Genomic DNA, 20,764 nt, shown 5'->3' on the forward strand with positions numbered 1-20,764 from the left:
AGTGCTATATTTATCTGGCTGTAAGAATGTTTTAAAAGTTATTTTTCCTCACGAAGTCTTTTTCTTCTGATCTGACTCACGACTAGAGAGCAATTTAATTGTCAACATTTAATATCGTGTTCTTTTCCACTGGGATCCATCCATAGGTTACTTGTTTTCTGTCAGTCTAAGAACCAGGCTAAAGAACAATAATTACTAAAACCTTCCCTACAAATGTGAGTAACCTACAGCTAAAAGGCTTTGGTTTATTTCTGCTCCTTCCATTTTTGTTTGTTTGTCTGAGTCTCTGGCATCAGCTGCCCTCTCGCTGCCAGCCAGGTCAATGAAAGAGATCCTAGAAAAAACAAAAGATGCTTTTACTTTAGATTTTTTAAAGCTGGTAGCAACAACACACTACCATAAAGAAGGGTGAAATGCCCACTGTTAGTGTCTCAGAAGCATCCCATTAATGAAATACCAGCAGCTACTGGAACAGAGTCAGAGCATTCTGGCACTGTAACAAGCAGTCATAACAAGAAGTCTAATTACTTGTGATGAGAGTGCTCCACAGTTTAATGGAATACCTATTTCAAGTGTACTGCATTCACATCTCTAGATGATCACAATGCCAGCAATTTGAGAGAGAACACAGATCACTTAAAAAAAGAATAACTTTTTGGGTCTCCTTCCTGCTAAGACAGATGATTCATTCCAATGTTGTCTGTCCTAATCAGACAGAAATGCAGTGTAGTGTATGAAATGTATTCAAAGGGAAGCAACAGATGCCATGAACTGTCAGATGGCTTCCTGCTAGTCTTTTTTCCCCTCAAGATCTCCATTTGTTCTCCTATTCTTCCCCAACTTTCCTCTTTGGATGCTAGCTATTCTACCAATCTGTCATTTCTCCCTCTCCCTTCCATAATTTCCCCATCTTCTCCCACAATCACATGCATCCATCCTTTCTCTCACCCCAGTTTCATCACTCTTTCAACAACTAAAAACATGACACACCTACATAACCACCTATCCTGTATTTGTAACCTTATGCACTCATCCTCTTTCCTTCCTTCCCTATCTTCCCATTATTAGTTGTTTAGACTTGCTGTCTTGCCTTAAAATTAGAATAAGCTTTTTGGGATAAAGATTGTATTTTATTTGTTTGGAAGGTGACTACTACATGTTTAAGCAGCAAGGAGTCCTGTAGCACCTTACAGACTAACCGAAGTGTTGGAGCATAAGCTTTCGTGGGCAAAGACCCACTTTGTCAAATGCATGTAGTGGAACTTTCCAGAGGCAGGTATAAATATGCAGGCCAGAATCAGGCTGGAAATGACGAGGTGGATCCAATCAGGGAGGATGAGGCCCACTTCTAGTAGCTGATCTGGAGGTGTGAATTCCAAGAGAGCAGAAGCTGCTTTTGTAGTTAGCGAGCCTTTTGGATTGGATCCACCTCGTCATCTCCAGCCTGATTCTGGCCTGCATATTTATACCTGCCTCTGGAAATTTCCACTACATGCATCTGACAAAGTGGGTCTTTGCCCACGAAAGCTTATGCTCCAACACTTCAGTTAGTCTATAAGTTGCCACAGGACTCCTCGCCGCTTTTGCAGATTTAGACTAACACAGCTACCCCTCTGATACTTACTACATGTTTAGACATCCAGACATAACAGGCAGTTGATCATCTTTTCTTTGACTAGGTGAGAGGGATACCCGTTTATTGTTGCAACCAGAGGCCAATCTGTAATGGCCTCCGGTATTGGGTCACTGTTTTACACAACCTAGGAGCTCAGCAAACACTCTTTCAAGTCACAGTTTGCATCCTGACAGTCCTTGCACTCGACTTCTTCACTATCACTCACTAAGTAGCTATGGCTGTCCTGTCATTGCAGATGTGCCTGGTTTCATTTAAAGCTAAAAGAATGAAATTGAAATGTCTCTATCAAAGCCAATATTTCAGCTTCCAAGCTCACCTCCCAAACATTCTGTTTGCAGTGTCTTTAATCTGAATCTGGATGATAGCATGAGAACGGGAGGAATCTGAGTTGACTCCAGTCGCCCCAGTGCTACGTTCCTTCCCACCCTTCAAAATTACCTGAAAAACAATCAGGACAAAACAAAGGTAAATTATACAGACAATACATGCACCGTCTTCGTATACAGTGTATTGGTTCAGAACCCCATATAATGGTACTGAGCGTGGCTGACAAAATGTTTATAAAGTGAGATTATCACAGCTAAGACTGTCAGTGAATTGAACTTTCATTCCTATTTGTTAAATTACTACAATACAAAATCAAGTGGGATAAACGCATGGTAGAAATGAAAACAACAAACTGAGGCTTCAGAAGTTACCCCTGAGAATTTGTGAGCTGGATGATATTTTTTAAAATTCATGTTCTAATCTCATTGAAAGGTGTAGTCAGCCAAAAACCTAAAAGTCATGTAATGTAGTGTGACCCCGGTCTGGGACTGGCCAGCTCTTTAAACGGGGGAGACCTCAAGTTTCCCTCCACTCTGATTCGTATGTTGCCTGTTCCCCTTTATCACCTGGCCCGAAGCTGCTATGATGGGAGAGGGCTTGGGTAGTCCCCTCTCCAGGACAACCTGCACCCTGACCCCCTCAACCCCGCCCCCGAGCAATGATTTCAATGAAGCAGGGACATTTGCATTTTATTTTCCAAAAAAACAAAAATTAATTGAATTAAGGACCCGAGCAATGCCAGGTAAATCTTCTAGTATAAATATACAGTACTGCCTTCTACGAGAGAGCCACTCTAAATCAGCAATCTGGCTGGCTGCTGTAGCTCCTGAATATCTGTTAAACCAGAACTAAATGCAAGACAGTTTGTGAACAGAGGACAGTGCATCAGTAAGTATCAAACAATCCTGAGGTGTGCATTGAAGTCTCTAATACATTGGTAGCATGCGACTCAAGACTATCAAATCAGTCTAAAGGCTCTGTGTTCAAAAGAGCCTATAGACAATACAAAATTAGCTGTTTTGGAAAGACACCGTTGAACAAAAGCAGGTAATAACTCTTCCGGATGCAGGATATGATGATATAGAGGAATATATTTATCAACTATACACCAGATCTGCACTCACATTTGCAGAAATGTCTCCAGCAAACCTTGTGCTCAGAGTAAATGGAAAAACAAAACCCCAGAAGACAGTGTCTGAGTGATATTTAAATGGGTAGTACTGTCCCAAGTTTTAAATAATAAGACAACTACAATATCAGGTACAGATCTAGTTTTCAGTTCCTTACAGAGAAAAAATGAAACACAAATCCCATAGGCAACTGGATTCAGCCTCAGCTTGCTCAGTACACGACACCATAGAGAACTAGCTTGTACCCATGTCTTACTCAGCTGAGTAAAGAAGAAAGACTGACGCGCTGTTTGTGCTGAGCATCAGCTGTTTATCAACAGAAAAAAGGTACCTTTAAAAAGCAGCAGCCAGCCCAGTTAGTTACTCCACACGGTATTTCAATCATAATTCTGAAGAATCCAATTTTTCAAAATTTCTATATCAACTTTATTTTCAAATTTTCACAAGCCCCTCACAACCAAAAATACAGAAGGAAGAGATTAAAATGAAACAGCTATAGGAGTTAGAGAAAGCCTCTTCAGAGAAAAACCTGGACCCATGAAGGCAAATGAAAAATAAATTAAGCAACCACTTGATCTTCTTGATGTAATTCTGTCCCTACATCCTTGCTATTTCTGACATTGTTGCCTTTATACCGTAAAATCTCGAGTATAATGCGCACTTTTATCCTGTTTTTTTTTTTTTAAGAGTTAAAGCCAGGGCGCGCATTATCCATAGTTTTTTTTTTTTTTTTTTTAAGTTTTCATTTGGCGGTTCCGTGGCAATTAACCTCTGGTGTCCTGCAATTGATTAAGGTGATTTTTATTAGCATCGACAAGCAACTATATAGACAGTTTCAAAAAGGTAAGTTAAACAAATGAAATCAATACTGCAGCGCAAACAAGCAAATACCAAAAGTGGCGAGGAGTCCTGTGGCACCTTATAGACTAACTGAAGTGTAGGAGCATAAGATTTTGTGGGCAAAGACCCACTTCATCAGATGCATGTAGTGGAAATTTCCAGAGGCAGGTTTAAATATGCAGGCCAGAATCAGGCTGGAGATGACAAGGTGGATCCAATCAGGGAGGATGAGGCCCACTTCTAGTCGCTGATCTGGAGTTGTGAATTCCAAGAGAGGAGAAGCTGCTTTTGTAGTTAGCGAGCACAGTCTTTGTTTAATCCAGAGTTGATTGTGTCAAACTTGAAGATGAACTGTAGCTCAGCAGTTTCTCTTTGAAGTCTGGTCCTGAAGTTTTTTTGCTGCAGGATGGCTACCTTTAGATCTGCAATTGTGTGTCCAGGGAGATTGAAGTGTTCCCCTACAGGTTTTTGTATGTTGCCATTCCTAATATCTGATTTGTGTCCATTACCAGTATGTTAATTGATCGTCTATTCATCTTCGAAGTCCTCGAATTCGCTTTTGTTAGAATCTTCCTAGAACAGTTGAGCAATATCTTCCAGGGTATAGCCCTCGATATCTTAATCTAGGAAATACAAATAGTCATCTTCGCATACCGGTAATTCGCCCTCGGCCGATTCATTGTCGCTCGGATCCATCCACAGGGCATCATCCTCGCTGCCCTCCATAGCATTAGAGATGCTGCATTTCAGAAACCCTTTCCTTATCATAGCGGGATCAAGTTCAAGCCAGACATCCGCTATCCACTGGGTAATATCTTGCAGTGTTGGTGTTTGCATACATCTACCTGCAGTAAATGTATGTTCACCTTCCAACAACCAGGGGTTCCATTTCCTGCATAGTGCATCTTTCATTGGCTTCTTAACTGTCACATCAAGCAGCTGCAACATTTTGGTCATTCCAGCAGGAATAATTGCCAAGTCTGTTTTGTCCTGCTGAAGCATTTTCTTAACAGATGACATACGATGACACCGAAATGCATCCAAAACTTAGAGATCGCTTTCTCATAAGTCCACCCAGCCACTTCGCCCAAACCATCCGTAGCCAATCAAGCATTAAAGCTTCATCAATCCAGCCTTTAGGGTGAACACGCATGTGAATGGTGTTCGGGAAGATTACATTCCTTGGCATTGTCTTGCGCTTAAACACAATATAAGGAGGCAGCTTCGTTCCGTCGGCCATGCAAGCAAGCATTACGGTAAATCTAGACTTTTCATGGCCTGTGGTAGCAATGGAGATGATCTTGGCACCTTTCAGTTCAAGTGTTCTGTCGTAGGGATTATCAATTTAATGGTGTCTGATCTGCGTTACCAATTAATGAAAGGTCTGCTTCTGCAGCTTTATGATAAACTTTTGGAGCTGCAGTAACTTGGTGTCTGAGTCCATGAGTAGCTTCGGTGCGATTGTTGTTTGGCATCGGACCGATAGGCCATGACGATTCATAAACCGATCGCCCCAGCCATATGAAGCTTTAAACCGGGCTGTGTTAGCGCACGTTTTGGCAATGATCAAAGCCTTCATTCTAACCTCAGCAATGCTAACACCACCGCCTTGCTGTCTACACTCAGTAATCCATTCAACCAGCTTGGCCTCCAACTCAGGATATGCAGCGTTTTTACCTCGCTCAGCCATCTTCATCCTAGGCAGTGCTTGCAGGCGCTCTTTCTGCCGTCTCCAAAGCCAAATGTTAGACTCTGCTATGTCATCATATTCACGGCTGGCAGCTCTGTTGCCATGAGCCTCAGCATAGTTAACAACTTTCAGTTTTTCAGCGGTCGTGTAAGATCGCCAACAACTCATGGCATCCCAAAGAGAGCATGGAACACCGCGCACTATATACTTGTGCGCTCATGCATGATTACCCGGCAATACAAAAAGGCAAGACAAAATATGGCAAAGTTGGGGTGCGCGCTATAGATAAGAGTTCAGTTTATTCAGGGTTTCTGATGTTTAAAAGGTAAGTGCACATTATGCATAGGTGCGCATTATACTTGAGATTTTACAGTAGTTTAAATTGGACATTGCACAAGTCAAGTTTTCAGATCATCCATCTGTGTCTTGACTTGTTTGCCAAAGGCAGTACATGCCAGTTTGTAAAAATTTATTTCCATTTTCCTTTTGCATCTATTTTTGTAATGTACGGTTACTGCAGTAATCTCTTGTGCAAATATGGACATGGCTTTTTTTTACTATTCTAAGGTATTTCAAAGCTTGTTTTGCTGGCATATTGCCATTTCTTGGCTGCTTCATTCAACCTCCTGGCAAAGATTCCACCTGAGGCGTAGCTATTGAAGTGACAACCCCAAGTGTGTCATTGTAACTTAACTGCACACACGCTCATGAAAGGCAGTTTTGAAAGTGCTCTGTTGTGGCCACCAAGCTGTTCAAACTTGTTTTGTTGCTCTTTTGGAAACCAAGAATGGAATGCCAGTGTGCACATTACACAATCTGGAACAGCAACACCTGCATATGCCAGAAATGACCTTCTCCACTCCACCAAAACCCATTTGATGAGTTAGTACAACAGGGGCTTTAGAAGATACAATAAGGATAGATCATCAAATTACCTCTAATAATAGGTCTACAGCATCCACTTGAATCTCACGCAGGCCAACTATTTGTACAACATGCTTACTATCTTCTCTTGCAAAAAGTCTGCAGTGGAAACAGAGTTTAGTAAGAAAGGGTAATTCTAAAGACAGCTTTATACAGTAATGATTCTGCCTACACAGTGCTATGTAATGGTACTCAAACTTTTTCAGTCACGCCGCCCACTTAACGGTAATGGAATCTGTCTGTGCCCCCTCCAAGACTGCACAGCCAATGCCTTCTCAGCAGAGGAGCTTGGGGTGAAGGCAGAAGTGTGTGTGTGTGTGTGTGTGTGTGTGTGTGTAAGTAAGTAACTGGGAATGGGGTAGGAACTTGAATTAGAGACAGAAGTGCTCTGGGGACATACAGGAAATGAAGGCAGACTGGGCTGAGGCTGGAGCAGGGGATAGAGTGGACCTGTGGCTGGAGCTGGTCTGGGGGTGGAAATGGAGTGAGGACAGAGCTGGACCTGGAGGCAGAACAGGGTTGGAAACAGTGCTGGTCTGGAAGCGTGGCACTCCCTTTCTGCCCACTGTGGCAGCTGGCCCCACAGTTTGAAAACCACTGCTCTAGAGAAGAACTGCGATGAATGATTAGCAAAGCTACACTTCAGGCTGTCATTAACATACCATCTGTGATGTATAATTCATTTTTCAAAATTCACTGTTAAAGGGTCATTGGTAGTGCACCATTGGAGGGAGGGATAGCTCAGTGGTTTGAGCACTGGCCTGCTAAACCCAGGATTATGAATTCAATCCTCAAGGGGGCCACTTAGGGATCTGGGACAAATCAGTCAGGGATGATACTTGGTCCTGCCGTGAGGGCAGGAGACTGGACTTGATGACCTCTCAAGGTCCCTTCCAGCTCTATGAGATAGGTATAGCATGCACACATGCTCTCTCTCTATATATATATATTTAAATTTTATCTGGATGCTCCTCCATTTTAAAATGGATCAGCACTGAAATAATTAACGATGGCATTTAAATTGTCATCTTTAGATTTCAGAGATCACACCTCTCTTACAGCTTTTGTTTCAGGCTGGCTCCAGCATCAGGAAGATCACATTTCACGACTTCTACTCCTGACCATCTTGAGTTGTTTTGATTTTCCTTGGGTTTAGTGCTACTGTACAGCACCCAGACACTTTTGCTACAGAATTATTAATATCCACATTCTAAGTCACACCCCTCTTCAGAAAAGAGATTAGTAAATAGCCATATTAGGGAGTCGGGGGTCCCTCTGCACTTCCAGGGTTGGAAGAAGACTGAGGAGAAGTTTGCATTTTTTCCTGATGGGACACCTATCAATAATTTATTCTGCTTATCTTCAACTACTCTGTACTAGTCAACTACTCCTAGACTGTGTAAAGTTCCAGTTCTGTCTCCAGTTATCTTGCTAAAGAAAAGTGAAAAGCTAATGTGACTGTGCCATAGGATACTGTCTTATCACTATCCATCACAAGAGGCGGAGCCTGGAGGAGCACATATAATATAGAGCTCATATCTCAGATGTGTGTCTTAGCTTCATTTATTTTATTCATGTAGAAATAAACACAGGAGGGTGTATCTATTGATGTTACAAAATGTAGGGTGAGATTCTATCATGCCTACTCCCATTGAGCAATCCAACTACATAATGAAATAACACTGATTTATCATCCTTTTTAACAGAAATGTGTCTTATTTAAATACCTTCTCCTTCCATTTAGCAGATCATAAAGCTGTCCACAGTAGATCTCATAAAAACTGATCCATACATGGAGCTCTCTCCTTGATTGGGATGCCTCTAGTTGTCTAAAGATGTCTTTAGCAGCCAGTGCATACAGTCCTGGATTCTGGTGACTCCCTATCATAGTGTAGGTCTTACCAGCACCTGTCTGTCCATATGCAAAGCAAGTGGCGTTGCCTCTGTAAAGATTTTTTTTTAAATGTTTAGTACCACATCCAATGCATTGGAGATCTATTAAAAGAGATTCTACAATATTAACATCTACACATACTGCTGATCCTCAGCGATGGGACTTTATCATGCATATCCTTCTGGGATCCTGAAAAATATAATCCGTTGTATCAGAAATTCCCAAATCGTGCTGGAGAGTGGAGTAGAACCACAGTGCTGGCTCTTGTCCTTGTTTCCAGATGCATAAATCATATTAAAAGAAACTAAAAATGCATTAAAATACTTTTGCAGTATTACTTTTCCATGTAAACAATTGTAGCTCCCATAGGGATGTTATGGGATTATGAATGGGGGAAGGGATTGATTGTGAATGGAAGGAGAGAGGGTCTGCATGATTATGAAAGCAAGGAGTAGGCTGTCCATGAAGCTACTCCTATAGTAACATGGTCCATTCAATGAAAAAAGCGTAACAAACCGAGCACAACACTTTGCACATTGAAGTTTGTTTACGTCAGTTGCTGTAGTTTTATCTATGGGGGTGTCACTTTAATCTTATCTGAACAAAGTCCATAAAATGCAAATTCATTATCTGTAACTTGTACTATCCAGCAGGTTACTCTCCCTTCTTAGATTTCCCTTCCCTTTCCCCCAAGCGCCTGATTCATGAAAACCCCACAATGAGAAGACTGGAGGTAGAATTCTTGCCCAACTGATTAAGCTTTCTGTTATCAGTCCTGTGGCACCTTATAGACTAACTGAAGTGTAGGAGCATAAGCTTTCGTGAGCAAACACCCACTTCGTCAGATGCATGCCCACGAAAGCTTATGCTCCTACACTTCAATTAGTCTATAAGGTGCCACAGGACTCCTCGCCGCTTTTGCAGATTCAGACTAACACGGCTACCCCTCTGATACTTGTTATCAAGACGCACGCCAAGTGTCATCTGGTTAATTTTTCTTGTTATTGATAAAAGTTTACAATTCCTTTATATTACTGTGAGCTATATAAGTACATCTCAGAGTGCTTTACAAACATTCTCACAACTGACCCATGAAGGTTTTTTATTTCCCTTTCAAGGATGGGCAAACTGAACAACTGAGTTCTGTGTGACTTACTCTAAATCACAAGGAAGTCCGACAGAGCAGAGAATTGGGATCCTGGAATCCTGACACCAAATCTCTCATTCTAATTAGAGCAAATCTCTCATTCTAATTACTCCCTAGTAAGCCTTGGTGTCTGACTGTGCGCTCCTTCTGCAGACAAATCTCCCATGAAACACAGGGGGAGTTTTGCCTAAATAAGGACTTCAGGTTAAGGCCCTTAGCTTGTCAAAATTGCATACACAGACATTTTTCTATATTTTGTACACACACTGCAAAAAAGCAGGATAGAGTGGAAAAAGTGAAATTAATGTTTCTTAGAGAAAACTTAAAAGTTACAAACCAAAGTCGTACATGAAAAATGAAAATGAAAAGGATAAAAGGAATTAATGGCACCCTACCCGTTAAAAATGTGCTGTATGAGAGGATGAGCAGTCTTCATATACACATCCTGATTGGTACATGCCTCCCCAAAGACTTCATCAAAATAAAAAACATGCTGAAAAATAAATGTGATTTTTTTTTTAAAAACACAAAAAGGAATTTACCCCATAACGTGTAGCACATGCTGTGGCCCTGGACCAATGCTAATTAAAGTCAACAGAAGTCTTGCCACTGACTTCAGGAGGCTTTGAAGGGGGGGTCCAGAGAGACCAGGTAAAACTCACTTTTTAGCAGCATGCAGCTAAAACCCGCCAAGAAACAAAACATGCAAAGAGAAAATTAAGAGCAGATTCTGTCTCCTACCACTACCTTTATCTTCAAGCAGAATGTATAGCAGCCATAAGAAACAAAAGCAAGAGAGTGACTTAAAAAGAAAATTAATCTATTGCTAAAATGAACTGACCTACAGCAACACAATATGATTATATAGCAGACAGGATCAAAATCAGGTATGATCTTCAATTCCAGTGTAATCTACAGTATCTATGCCACACACGTACTATGCTATGTGCTAGAGAGGACCAAAGTATTTGAATGCAAAACTGGATTTTACTCTCTGAGAAGGAGAACAATTCCTGCACGTAGGGCCAGCCGGATCCAAAGCCCACTGGAGTCTATGAAAAGATATTTGTTGATTTCAACAGGGTTTGGATCAGCCCCTTACAGATTTTAATATTTTGCTTATTGGGACAGCATTATAAGACACTTGTCTCACTTCAGTGAAAGTCCCAGTGGGACAGCTTCTATAACAATATACCTCAGTATAGTACAAACAAAACAGTGCTGGACAATCTCAAAGAGAAGTGTTGCAGAACTGAGGACAACATGAAGTATGCATAAATGATCCATACAAACATACATGCAAATCTAAAACAGTTTTAGTAATGCTATGTAATATTTCTACTTGCACTACAGAGGTTTATATCAAGATTTGTTTTGATAGTATTGCCAGAATATAATTTAATTGGGGAGCTTTATTCCAGCATTTAGTTGCCAAGGCAAAAGTTGCTATATAAAGGCCTAAGATCGCCTACATGGAGACTGAGGGGGAAGTATCTGACTGTACAAGGCGTTATATGAATGGGGCCTGAGAAAGTAAGCAAAGTTAATTTTATGACCCTGAACAGGTGTTGCCAGTCCTTGGATTATAAAAATAACACACAGTAAGGCCAGCATATCTTGCTGCTCTCTAGAAATCAGTTCTGTTCTTGGTGCTGTCAGTCAGAATGAGAATTTGAACTATGGCAGCACAAGGTGCCCAGGATTTAGGAACAAAGACCAAATGAGAACTGCACTTTGTAAAGTATTTGCCTGCAGTGAGAGGGAAGACTAGAAAAGAAGGAGAGGGGTGTGTGTGACTCATGAAAACAGAATTGCTGCGCTGAAGTCCAGTGGAAAGTGGCAACAGGGAACCAAGCGGGCAACAGCATTCTATCCCTGCTTTTGGCAAAGGATCCTCTTTTGGCATCCAAGCCTCAGAAAAGGAATGCTCAGGTTTTAAGGAGCAAGGTAGACAGGGAGCAAATTATAGTTTAAAAACAATTTATTGGGAATTAAATTTTCAGACTCAATTCTCCTCTCACATATAGATGTAAATCAGGAGTGATTCCAATGGATTTATATGGGGGTGAGAGAAGAACACAGACTTTTGTGCTTAATGTGAAGAAGAAAGATAGATCTTTTTTCTATTTCCATTATTGACACCCCAAGCCTGTTTTCATTTGATACTGGACTGTTAATGCATTACACTGTCACTCCACCACAAGCACACTACAGGTTGCATTTCTATAAATTGGGACTCTCTGGTCTGGCAACATCCGTGGTCAGATGTTGCAGGATCAGAGAGTCCTAGCACACTATGGGAGATAGGGGGCCTTGGGATCCTGGCATTATGCAGGACAGAGGGTGTGGGAGTCCAGCATGCGACCCAATTGAGCTGCTTGGAAGAGCCGGGAAGCCCAGTGGGGCGGCAGGGCAGGGAATGCGGCAAGAAATAACCTCCACTGGTTTGGTAAAATCCCTCATCCGGGACCAATCAGGTCCCCAGGGTGCCGGACCAGGAAGTTCCAACCTGTACTATGTATTTTAAATGGAAAGAGGTTCTAAGAGCAAAATGAGCACAAATTACCTGCAAAACATACTGGGTAAGATCAACTGCCTCCTTCTTCTCATGGAGAAGAAGAGTTTCTTTATCTTCCACTGTGATGATATTAACTTCCCCTCGCCGCTCCTCTCTCAGGCCCAGCGGGCGTTTTCGGACACATACTCGGATTTTGTCAGTCGCTGTCCATGGCATCTCCTTCTCAAAGGTATTAGATCTAGAACACAGAATCACAAATTTGTTTGGAAAAAAAAAAAAAAAAAAAAAAAAAAAAAAAGGATGCTAGACAATTTAAAATATTCATGGACTTGGCCATAAACGCAAGTGTTAACTGTTACGGTATGTCTACACTGCACGCTTATTTCGAAATAAGCTATTCCAGAATAGTTATTCCAAAATAGCTTATTTTGGAACAGCGTGTCTATACTACAGGGAAGCCTCAAAATTAGTCCAAGGCAGGCTTTCCTAATGTAGACATGCTGTCTTGATTTAGAGCCCTAGGAGGCACCGGGGAGGAATAACTTAGAATGGTCCTGGTGAGGGACTATTTCGAAATAGCAGCAGTGGAGCATCTACACACACTTTATTTCGAAATAGCTATTTCGGAGTAGGCGTTATTTCTCATAGAATGAGGCATACAGATTTTGGAATAAGTTGTCCATTATTTCAAAATTATGGAATGGCTGTGTAGCTGCTCACATTGTTATTTCAAAATAACGCTAGCTATGTTGAAATAACGGTGCAGTGTAGATGTACCCTTACTATTCAGTGAAGACAGCTGTTTCTCTCATTTTGCAAGATCTCCAAGAATTGGGTATTATAAACGTGACTGTTTCTGTAGTTTCAATTATTTTGATGCAATTATTTTGTGTACTTTTGTTAAAGTGACAGCATTGATTTATATATATATATATATATATATATATTTTCCCTATAACTCTGAGCCTACTGCTGATCCAACATAACTTCAGGTATCCACAAACCGATGACCCAAAATAATGCAACATAAAGTTCCATTTTCTAGAGCTTGTTCTCATCAGGAATTTCTTTGGACTCTGTATAAGATTCTTCCCCAGGAGATGACATTCTTTGTGATAACAGACCAAGCTCTCTCAAGAGATCTCTACACAGTGTTCATTAATATCTGCTTTTGTCCTTCTTGAATACTTCCATTAAGCATCCCATGGCTCTTGCAGTCTCTTCTTTTTCTGAATCCTAGTCTTCTAACCATTCCTTTTCAATTTGGGTAGAGGCATGTACCTTCCCACTATTCCCTTCATAGTGGAATACCACAAACTTCTTCCATTAGCACTTTTTTTTTTGTCTGACTGCCCATTTCAAATGTGGACACAACTTGTGTGGTTGGCATCCAGCATTATATATTTTTCAACATACCCACTGATCCTTTTCCTTTCCATCTGTCTGTGTGACTATTTTGTCAGCTTCTAGCTACACCATAAACTTCTTATTACTCCCACACCTCTGATTTCTCTCACACTCCATAATTCACCTTTAACCTATATTCCAAGGCTAGAAATCTCAGTCCAACTTGATTATAGATGATTGTTTCTTCCCACATTTTCTTTGACTGTAAATCTGCCTATTACCATCCTTATGGTGTTGCTAGAATTCAGACTTCTCTGACCCTTAAATTCTTAAATAACTAGTTGTAGTAGGACAGTAGCACCCGCAATGTGCTAGATGCTGCATAAACCAATCATGAGACATTGTAACTTGAAATGCTCAGTCTAAGAAGAACAAAGACTGCAGGAGAGGAGTACAATGAATATAAGTTCATTTGTGCTGCCTGTCAATCCTTCAAATCTTCCCACCATCCTCGGAGACAGTAAATCATTTCTTCTCTAGCTGATTAACTACTGTGTAAAACATCTTGAAATACAATGCTGTCATTAAAATAAAGCGTGTCATTTCCAATTTTCTATTTTCAAGCACTTTTCCACCTGGCTCAGAATGTGAATTAGAATCAACTACCACTTTAATCAAATCCTTGCCTTCCCTGAAAGTAAAATTTCTTTCCTCATATACGAAAGCTCTTTCAAAATCTGTTAATGCACTACTAGTTGCACCTCTCTCACCCAGAACTCTCTTATCCAGAAACATCTGTCATCCAGAATGATTTTAGTTAGCCAGATGACCACTTTTCATGGGTGTGGCCAATTTTTCTGTGGCTCCATAAAGTTTGTTTACAGTCACCAGTCCTGGCTCTGTGTTCTGTGCTGTTATTTAGCTCTAATTTACCCCTAAATGTTTTCTAAAAGTACAGTAAGCAGTTAGAAGTGTTGATAATGCTGCTAGAAAACACTAAATCCCTGTGGCTCAGAAAACTCTCTCGTTTGGAACTGGTCTGGTCCCAAGGGTGCCGGATGAGAGAGGTTCAACCTGTACTTTAAAGCATATACGCGCTAGACTTCTGGTATATAAAAAACAACAATGAAAGAAGGGGATTTGTACCAGTTCTTCCATTTTTACTGGGACCATAGGCTTGTTTATTTCACTGCTATTGTATTTCCAGTTTTGATTCATCTAACTATAGTTCCTGGTAAATGTTCAGAGCAGCTGTCTCAAGGGGAAAAGATGATTCCATTCAAATACAGGGCTTGATCCTATAGCTATTAGTCAAACATGTATTCCCAACAATCTATCTCAGAAGAACTTCTCCCATGAATACAGATTATAGTCTCTATATTTGCATGGAACCTTCTTCACCTTTGAAACCCTCTTAACCTATGAGAGAACATAGCAATTGAGATCATTGTGATATGCTTTAGAGAAAGTCCCCCTCCTGCCCTAAGCAGGATAATGATAGGGGCCAGATTTTCTCAGTGAAGGGTCACCGATTCTGGAACTTTCTTCCCAGCTCATTTCACTGGAACCTGGATTTGATGAATGTCAGAACAGAATGAAGGAGTCAGAGCCTCTTCTCCTTGGCTTTTCCTAGGCAGTCAGGAAGTAAGGAGAAGTAGTGAGGGGTTGGTGAAAAGGTGTGCCTGAAGCTTCAATGAAAACCTTATTGATGTTAGAGAACGAATTTTTAGAATTTGTCTTGTTGAGACACACATTTTATTATTTATATATATTTTGTACCAGATCAAAATATCCGTTTTAATTCCATGCTCTAAACTACACTTGGCATTTAAGACAGCTTTATAGGAAATCTAAACAAATAATTATGCCACCTGAGAACACAGAGCTATATTTTATATTATTTTCAAAAGAAGAGAGGTAATTTGGAACCTGGCTGAGGCGATAAGGGCAGAAGCTTACAAATGACCCTCTCTACTATCATTAACATCAAATTATTTGCTATGAGTAAGCGAAACACATAGTAAAACATGGTAACAAGAGCTATTTATGTTTCTGTATCCTTAGTTTTATGACATCATTCTACAGTAGCTGAACTGAGAATGATAGCTGAGAATGTAATATTATTTGCTTTCACTATCTAGCCCCATCCAACCTATTCTCTCTCATTCACTATCAAAATGTCAACTCCCACTTCTGTTTGGCCCAAGATGCCAGCTTCTATCAACCATTATTAGATTTTCAAACCAGTATCTCTGAGCTTTCTGTCATGATGCTCCTTACCTTTAGGAGGAGCTTCCCATAAATATCCACAAAGCAACCTCATTATTCACCTTTCATCCCTCCTTAAAACTCTTAATGTTTAGGCTGCTGTTGTACTGATTCCACTGCTTGCTATGCTGATCTATATTGTCTCATTGTTTCCTTAGACTCTTCTCTCTATATATCCATCTGTTGCCTCTTGTCTCGGACTATAAACTCTTTTTGTCTTTTTGTTCTGTGTTCGTGTAACACCTAGAACAATGTGATCCTAATCTTTGACTTAGGCGTCTAAATACTGCGTAGTAATACAACTGATAATGTATATTATGTAATTTTCTATTTATAAAACCCGTTTATAAGAAAAATAGATTCAAATATGATGTGGATTAAAAATTCTCCATGCCAAAGTACATTTCACATCATTTTTCAGAAGTACAGTTATAAAACTAGCTTTTGACAGCAATTTAGTCTTGGGTGGCTTATAAACATCATGTCATTGTAGAATTTACCAAGCCCATAAAAATATTTTCAAAAACATTATCTAGGCTATAAAATAGTGCTTTTGGGCTTAACATGGATTTGTGTGCATGGAAATAGTCCAAGCAAATATAAGAAAATGCTAACAAGTTTTCAGCTGTATTTCCTGTAGAATGCAATTGTCTTTGGGTCATACAGAGGCAATATATGCAGTCCGTATTCACCTCTAGAAACTCTGCTTCAAATTCTAATTTAGTTCACAAATGAAAATGACTTTGTTGGTTTCCTCTAGTCTTATCTATTCACATCATAAAATGTCCAAGGCTCAAGAAATTCTCTAGATTGAAACAGAGGGGAGATGGTCCGTAACTTAGTACAGTGGTGTACTTGCTGAGCAGGATAAGAATTAACTTGGGAGTGCTGCAGTTCAGCAGGGAAGTTCATCAGCAGGTCTCCATGCTAGTGATGTTTATACAGTACTTACCTGCACTCTGCCCAGCCTAAGCAAATACAACTAGTTCTTATTTTCATAAACATTACATTTATTCAGTGTCTTTTAAAAGTGATAGCTTGGGAGCTCTTTTACCAAAAACTATATCCACTGTAATGTAGGTCGCTTTTTTTAGGGAAAACTTGTGACAATTTGATATCAGCCTGGAGTGCAATATTTTGTGAAAAACAGTTAATTATGTAAGATGGTTTATACTGAAAAATATCAGAAACTGACCAGAAGAAATGCAAAACAAAAGCATAAGCATTGAAAGATACTAAAGCTTATTCTTAACCAATTCCAGTAAACAGTAGCTGGTGAATTGAATTGAATCCTTCCACCCATGTTGGAAAGTCCCATGTGTTAGTAAATGTTTCCTTCTCCCCAGGATTTTACATCACCCTTGCAGAAGTTGTACATTGTTTGTTTCTAGTTATACATAATGCTCCTTTAGAATTATGAAGAAGCTTCTTTTTCAAACTCCTAAAGAAGTGATTAACCTTATCAATTGACTCCAAACATAGTGAAATAAAAGTTAATGGTTATTACCTGACACAAGAATGAGGTAGTCCATAATTATATCCGGAAATATGAGTTACTCTTTGTATGACGGAAGCTTCAGAATCTCCCAACAGAGGGGCAATATTATTTGAGGAATATGTTGTAGGACAGCCCAGTTCATTTTGCGTGCACATTCCTGGAGCATTCAGGATGTCTCTTCTGGTTATTTTATTGTCCTTGGAGTCCTCTGGCAGAACATGTCCTAACATTTCCACCAAACTTTCCTTCTCTTCATTAGCACAAATCTCAGGCAAACTGTGCAATGCAAGTTCACAGTCTTTAATTGTTCCATCCTTTTTCTCAAAGAGAGACTCAAAACGTAGCTGTCTACGAGGACCTGCCCTGGTCACCTGAGGTTGGACATAGAGGTCACATGGTTGCAAATCTTGTTTGGTCATGTCTACTCTTTCTTCTTCTTCCTGCATAATTTTGATAATTCTAATGAGCTGAAAGAGGCGTTTGCGATCATTCATGTTATGGACCCCTAGTTTGGTATAATCTTTCATGGCAATCTTGGCTAGTTCATCTATCCTCTGAAGACCAAGAGCAACAAACTGAGGATAATATTTTTCAAGTTCTGCCTCACAAAGGCATTCATACAGATACGATGCCATCTTCGTTTTAAGCTCTATTAGAAATCAAACAAAAGAAACATTAGACCCATACAAAACTGTCGAAACTGACAAAGATAACGAAGGGAAAAAACAGCTTTTCTCTACCTATCTATAGATGTTATTATCTACAATTAGGATAGGCATAAGTTAAAATCCAGGCTGCCAGATTGGACTGACTAACATTTTGAAATGTAGTAAATGGAAAAAACACACCAAATAAAGGGCAAGCAAATTATTTCTATACATACAAAAAAACCCTGCATCTAGAGATATACATGTATCTACAGTCACTTACTGCTGCAGTCTCCCTGTGCTTGTGGTGTCTCCTCAATGAATACCAGAGTATTGAAACCCAGTCCACCAACTACAGAATGTAACATGCCTAATTTTAGATACTCAACTTAATGTCTAGGCATGTGGTCTTACTGATATCCACGGTTAATTAACAAAAGTATAAGAAATGGATAAAGACACATTTAAAGTTCAGCCAGAAAGGAAAAGGATTATTATATTATGTGGATTATATATAGAATACATACACACGCTAGAGCATAGGTATAGTTACATGCTTTCTTTTTTAAATTTAGATTTCCTGTGTACCATGTGGATTTTCTCAGATGTATTTGATGGAAATGTATTATTCATCAAATGTATTGTACTTCTCCAAATCTATGTAAGTTATTGGAACTCCATACTCAAGTTTTCTGGAAATATTCAAAAAATATCCAGAATTGTAGTTTAATTCACTGAAAATAATTCTCAGTTCTCAAACCTCTGTCTTCCTACCATGGTGTATTGTGTATTTAATTATTTCTAGCATGATTAATGTCTTCAAAAATTCATATTTGTTTTATAAGATAAACAAATGCTAACACTACTTATATCCTTTGTCTATAGAATATGTGAAAATATATCTAAAATCAATGGGGCATCAATCCTGACTAAAGACTTTTGATTGAAAACATCATCCTACAAATAAGAAATTGCATGTTACTAAAAGCCTTTTTCTTCTAGTAATGCTGATTACATTCATTTCCACAGTAATATATTGCTTAAGAATATAAATTTTCTGGAAAAAACAAACCAAATCTTCATCTGCTATCATTAAAAATCAATGGCAAACTATGTCTGTCTAATAAAAATATACCTTCTGTCTAATAATATGCTCACTGAATAGGATATTACAGAAAATTAAAAGCCTCATTAGACTTAGAAGCAGGAGTCTGATTTAAAAAGAAGGATCAACCAGAATAAAATTTCCAGTGGCTGAGCAATAAAACTTATCAAGCTTGAAGGCAAAACCACTGTTAATTAGTGAGTCCTAATCAATACTTCTGTGGGAAATGCCAAGTAAAGATAGAGTGCTATTAGTTCCCGCGGGGAAAAATGAATAGAGAATTAAAAGTTGTGAGAAATCCAATAGCTCAAGTAGTCTAGCCACCACATACAGTATGGGTGGGAAGTTCAAAAGCACTCAGCATTCTGCTAACTCTACTACTGTATTTTGAAGTCAATGGGAGAAGACTTAAGACATCATTGTCCCAGCCGACATGTTTGAACAGTAATTCCAGTTAGGATCCCACTTACTGGTACAGATGACTGTGTCTGTGTGATGAAAAGCATAAATGGAGCACAGGGCTGGCAAACTAATTTCAGATGCCAAGCATCACAGAGGTTTAAGAAGGAAATGAACTGTTACATCCCATGTTGTCCATTCCCCTTTCGGCCAGTGCAGGATTATGTCCTAGATTAGATTTACCATCTTTATAATATATAGAATATTAAACACAAGCACAGCAACAACAGCACAACAAACAGTTACAATATTTACTCCCATATAACTGAACTAGGTTCAGTTTTATAGAGAGTGGAAGAAGAAGGGAAAATAGGCAGACTGCCCTGGGTACAGAATTTAAGAGTTTTAAATTCCAAGATTCTATAAAAAATCATGGTATTTATTAGGCATATTAAGTAATGTGTATTTTTGTAAATGTGTAACCACTGGATTTTTAAGTGGTTACACATTTACATGCAGGCAGGGAGGGCAGGCAGGAGCTGGTGCTCACGGGGAGCCAGCGATAAAGAGGCAGCAGTACAAGGGGCAGGTGGCTCCATGGGAGTCAATATGCATGGGGAGCCACCTTGAAAGCAGCTTCCCATGTGTACAGACTCTTGCCTGCCGCCCCCCCCCCCACCACTTTATATCTGCCTTTCTATCAGAGGCAGGCAGCTCTGCAAGAGCTAGTGCTTTTAACCTGGCTCCTCCGAGCACCCGCTCATTCCTGCTACTTGAGCTGCTGCCTTGTGGATACCCCCCTGCGCTGCTGCCTCTTATCAGAGGCAGCAGAGTGGAGGGGACGGGGGGAACGACATGAGAGCTAGCAGGCTCAGGGAGCCAGCTCCCATAGCCTTGTTGCTGCCTCTGATACAGAGGCAGCAAGTGGTGGGGTATAGTCATTAGCAGGGCTCGACGAACCACGGCAAGATCTACTTGCCAGCCCCGCACCACGCATGCGCCAGACCGGTGCTGCGCATGCGCGCAGCGCCAGTGACCGGGCTGACCGGCTGAAATCTACTCGCCACGGGCGAGTAGATATAGCGATTTGTTGAGCCCTGGTCATTAGGATTAACCAAAAAGCCCAGGCTTATTGGTTAATTGTGTAAACAACTACACACTAACATACCTAATATTTATATAGAGATATTCCATGATTAAGTGCACAAAATATTGAATGGCTCTTCCCCACAAAAGGATAATTTAATATATGTAGTATTTTTAGGCAGCAAAAAGAGTATTATTTTTTTTTTAAATTCAATTCTTCAAGAAAATTGCTTTTTGTCCATTTCTTGTGGTGGGCAAGCCCAGTGATTTACATGTTTCCAGAAACACTACATTCTTAGCTCCAGTGC

General features: G+C 40.0%; 1 protein-coding gene across 3 annotated transcripts in view; it reads right to left on the minus strand.

The window, feature by feature from the left end:
• Positions 1–20,764, minus strand: part of KIF24 (kinesin family member 24) — a 42,498-nt gene that overhangs the window by 13,306 nt on the left and 8,428 nt on the right. For 2 of the 3 annotated variants that reach the window (XM_075932788.1, XM_075932789.1), the window contains 7 exons: positions 17,229–17,868; positions 12,155–12,344; positions 9,984–10,081; positions 8,275–8,490; positions 6,559–6,646; positions 1,953–2,074; positions 229–334 (listed from right to left, as the gene is read on the minus strand). In XM_075932788.1, the coding sequence (XP_075788903.1) occupies positions 229–334; positions 1,953–2,074; positions 6,559–6,646; positions 8,275–8,490; positions 9,984–10,081; positions 12,155–12,344; positions 17,229–17,854 (1,446 nt within the window). In that variant the 5' untranslated portion in view covers positions 17,855–17,868. Of the gene's footprint in view, positions 1–228; positions 335–1,952; positions 2,075–6,558; positions 6,647–8,274; positions 8,491–9,983; positions 10,082–12,154; positions 12,345–17,228; positions 17,869–18,149; positions 18,373–20,764 lie in introns of those variants that run through there. The other variant, XM_006122984.4, reaches the window with a different exon arrangement.

This window comes from Pelodiscus sinensis, chromosome 6 (assembly GCF_049634645.1).
Source record: "Pelodiscus sinensis isolate JC-2024 chromosome 6, ASM4963464v1, whole genome shotgun sequence".
NCBI classification, from domain to species: domain Eukaryota; kingdom Metazoa; phylum Chordata; order Testudines; family Trionychidae; genus Pelodiscus; species Pelodiscus sinensis.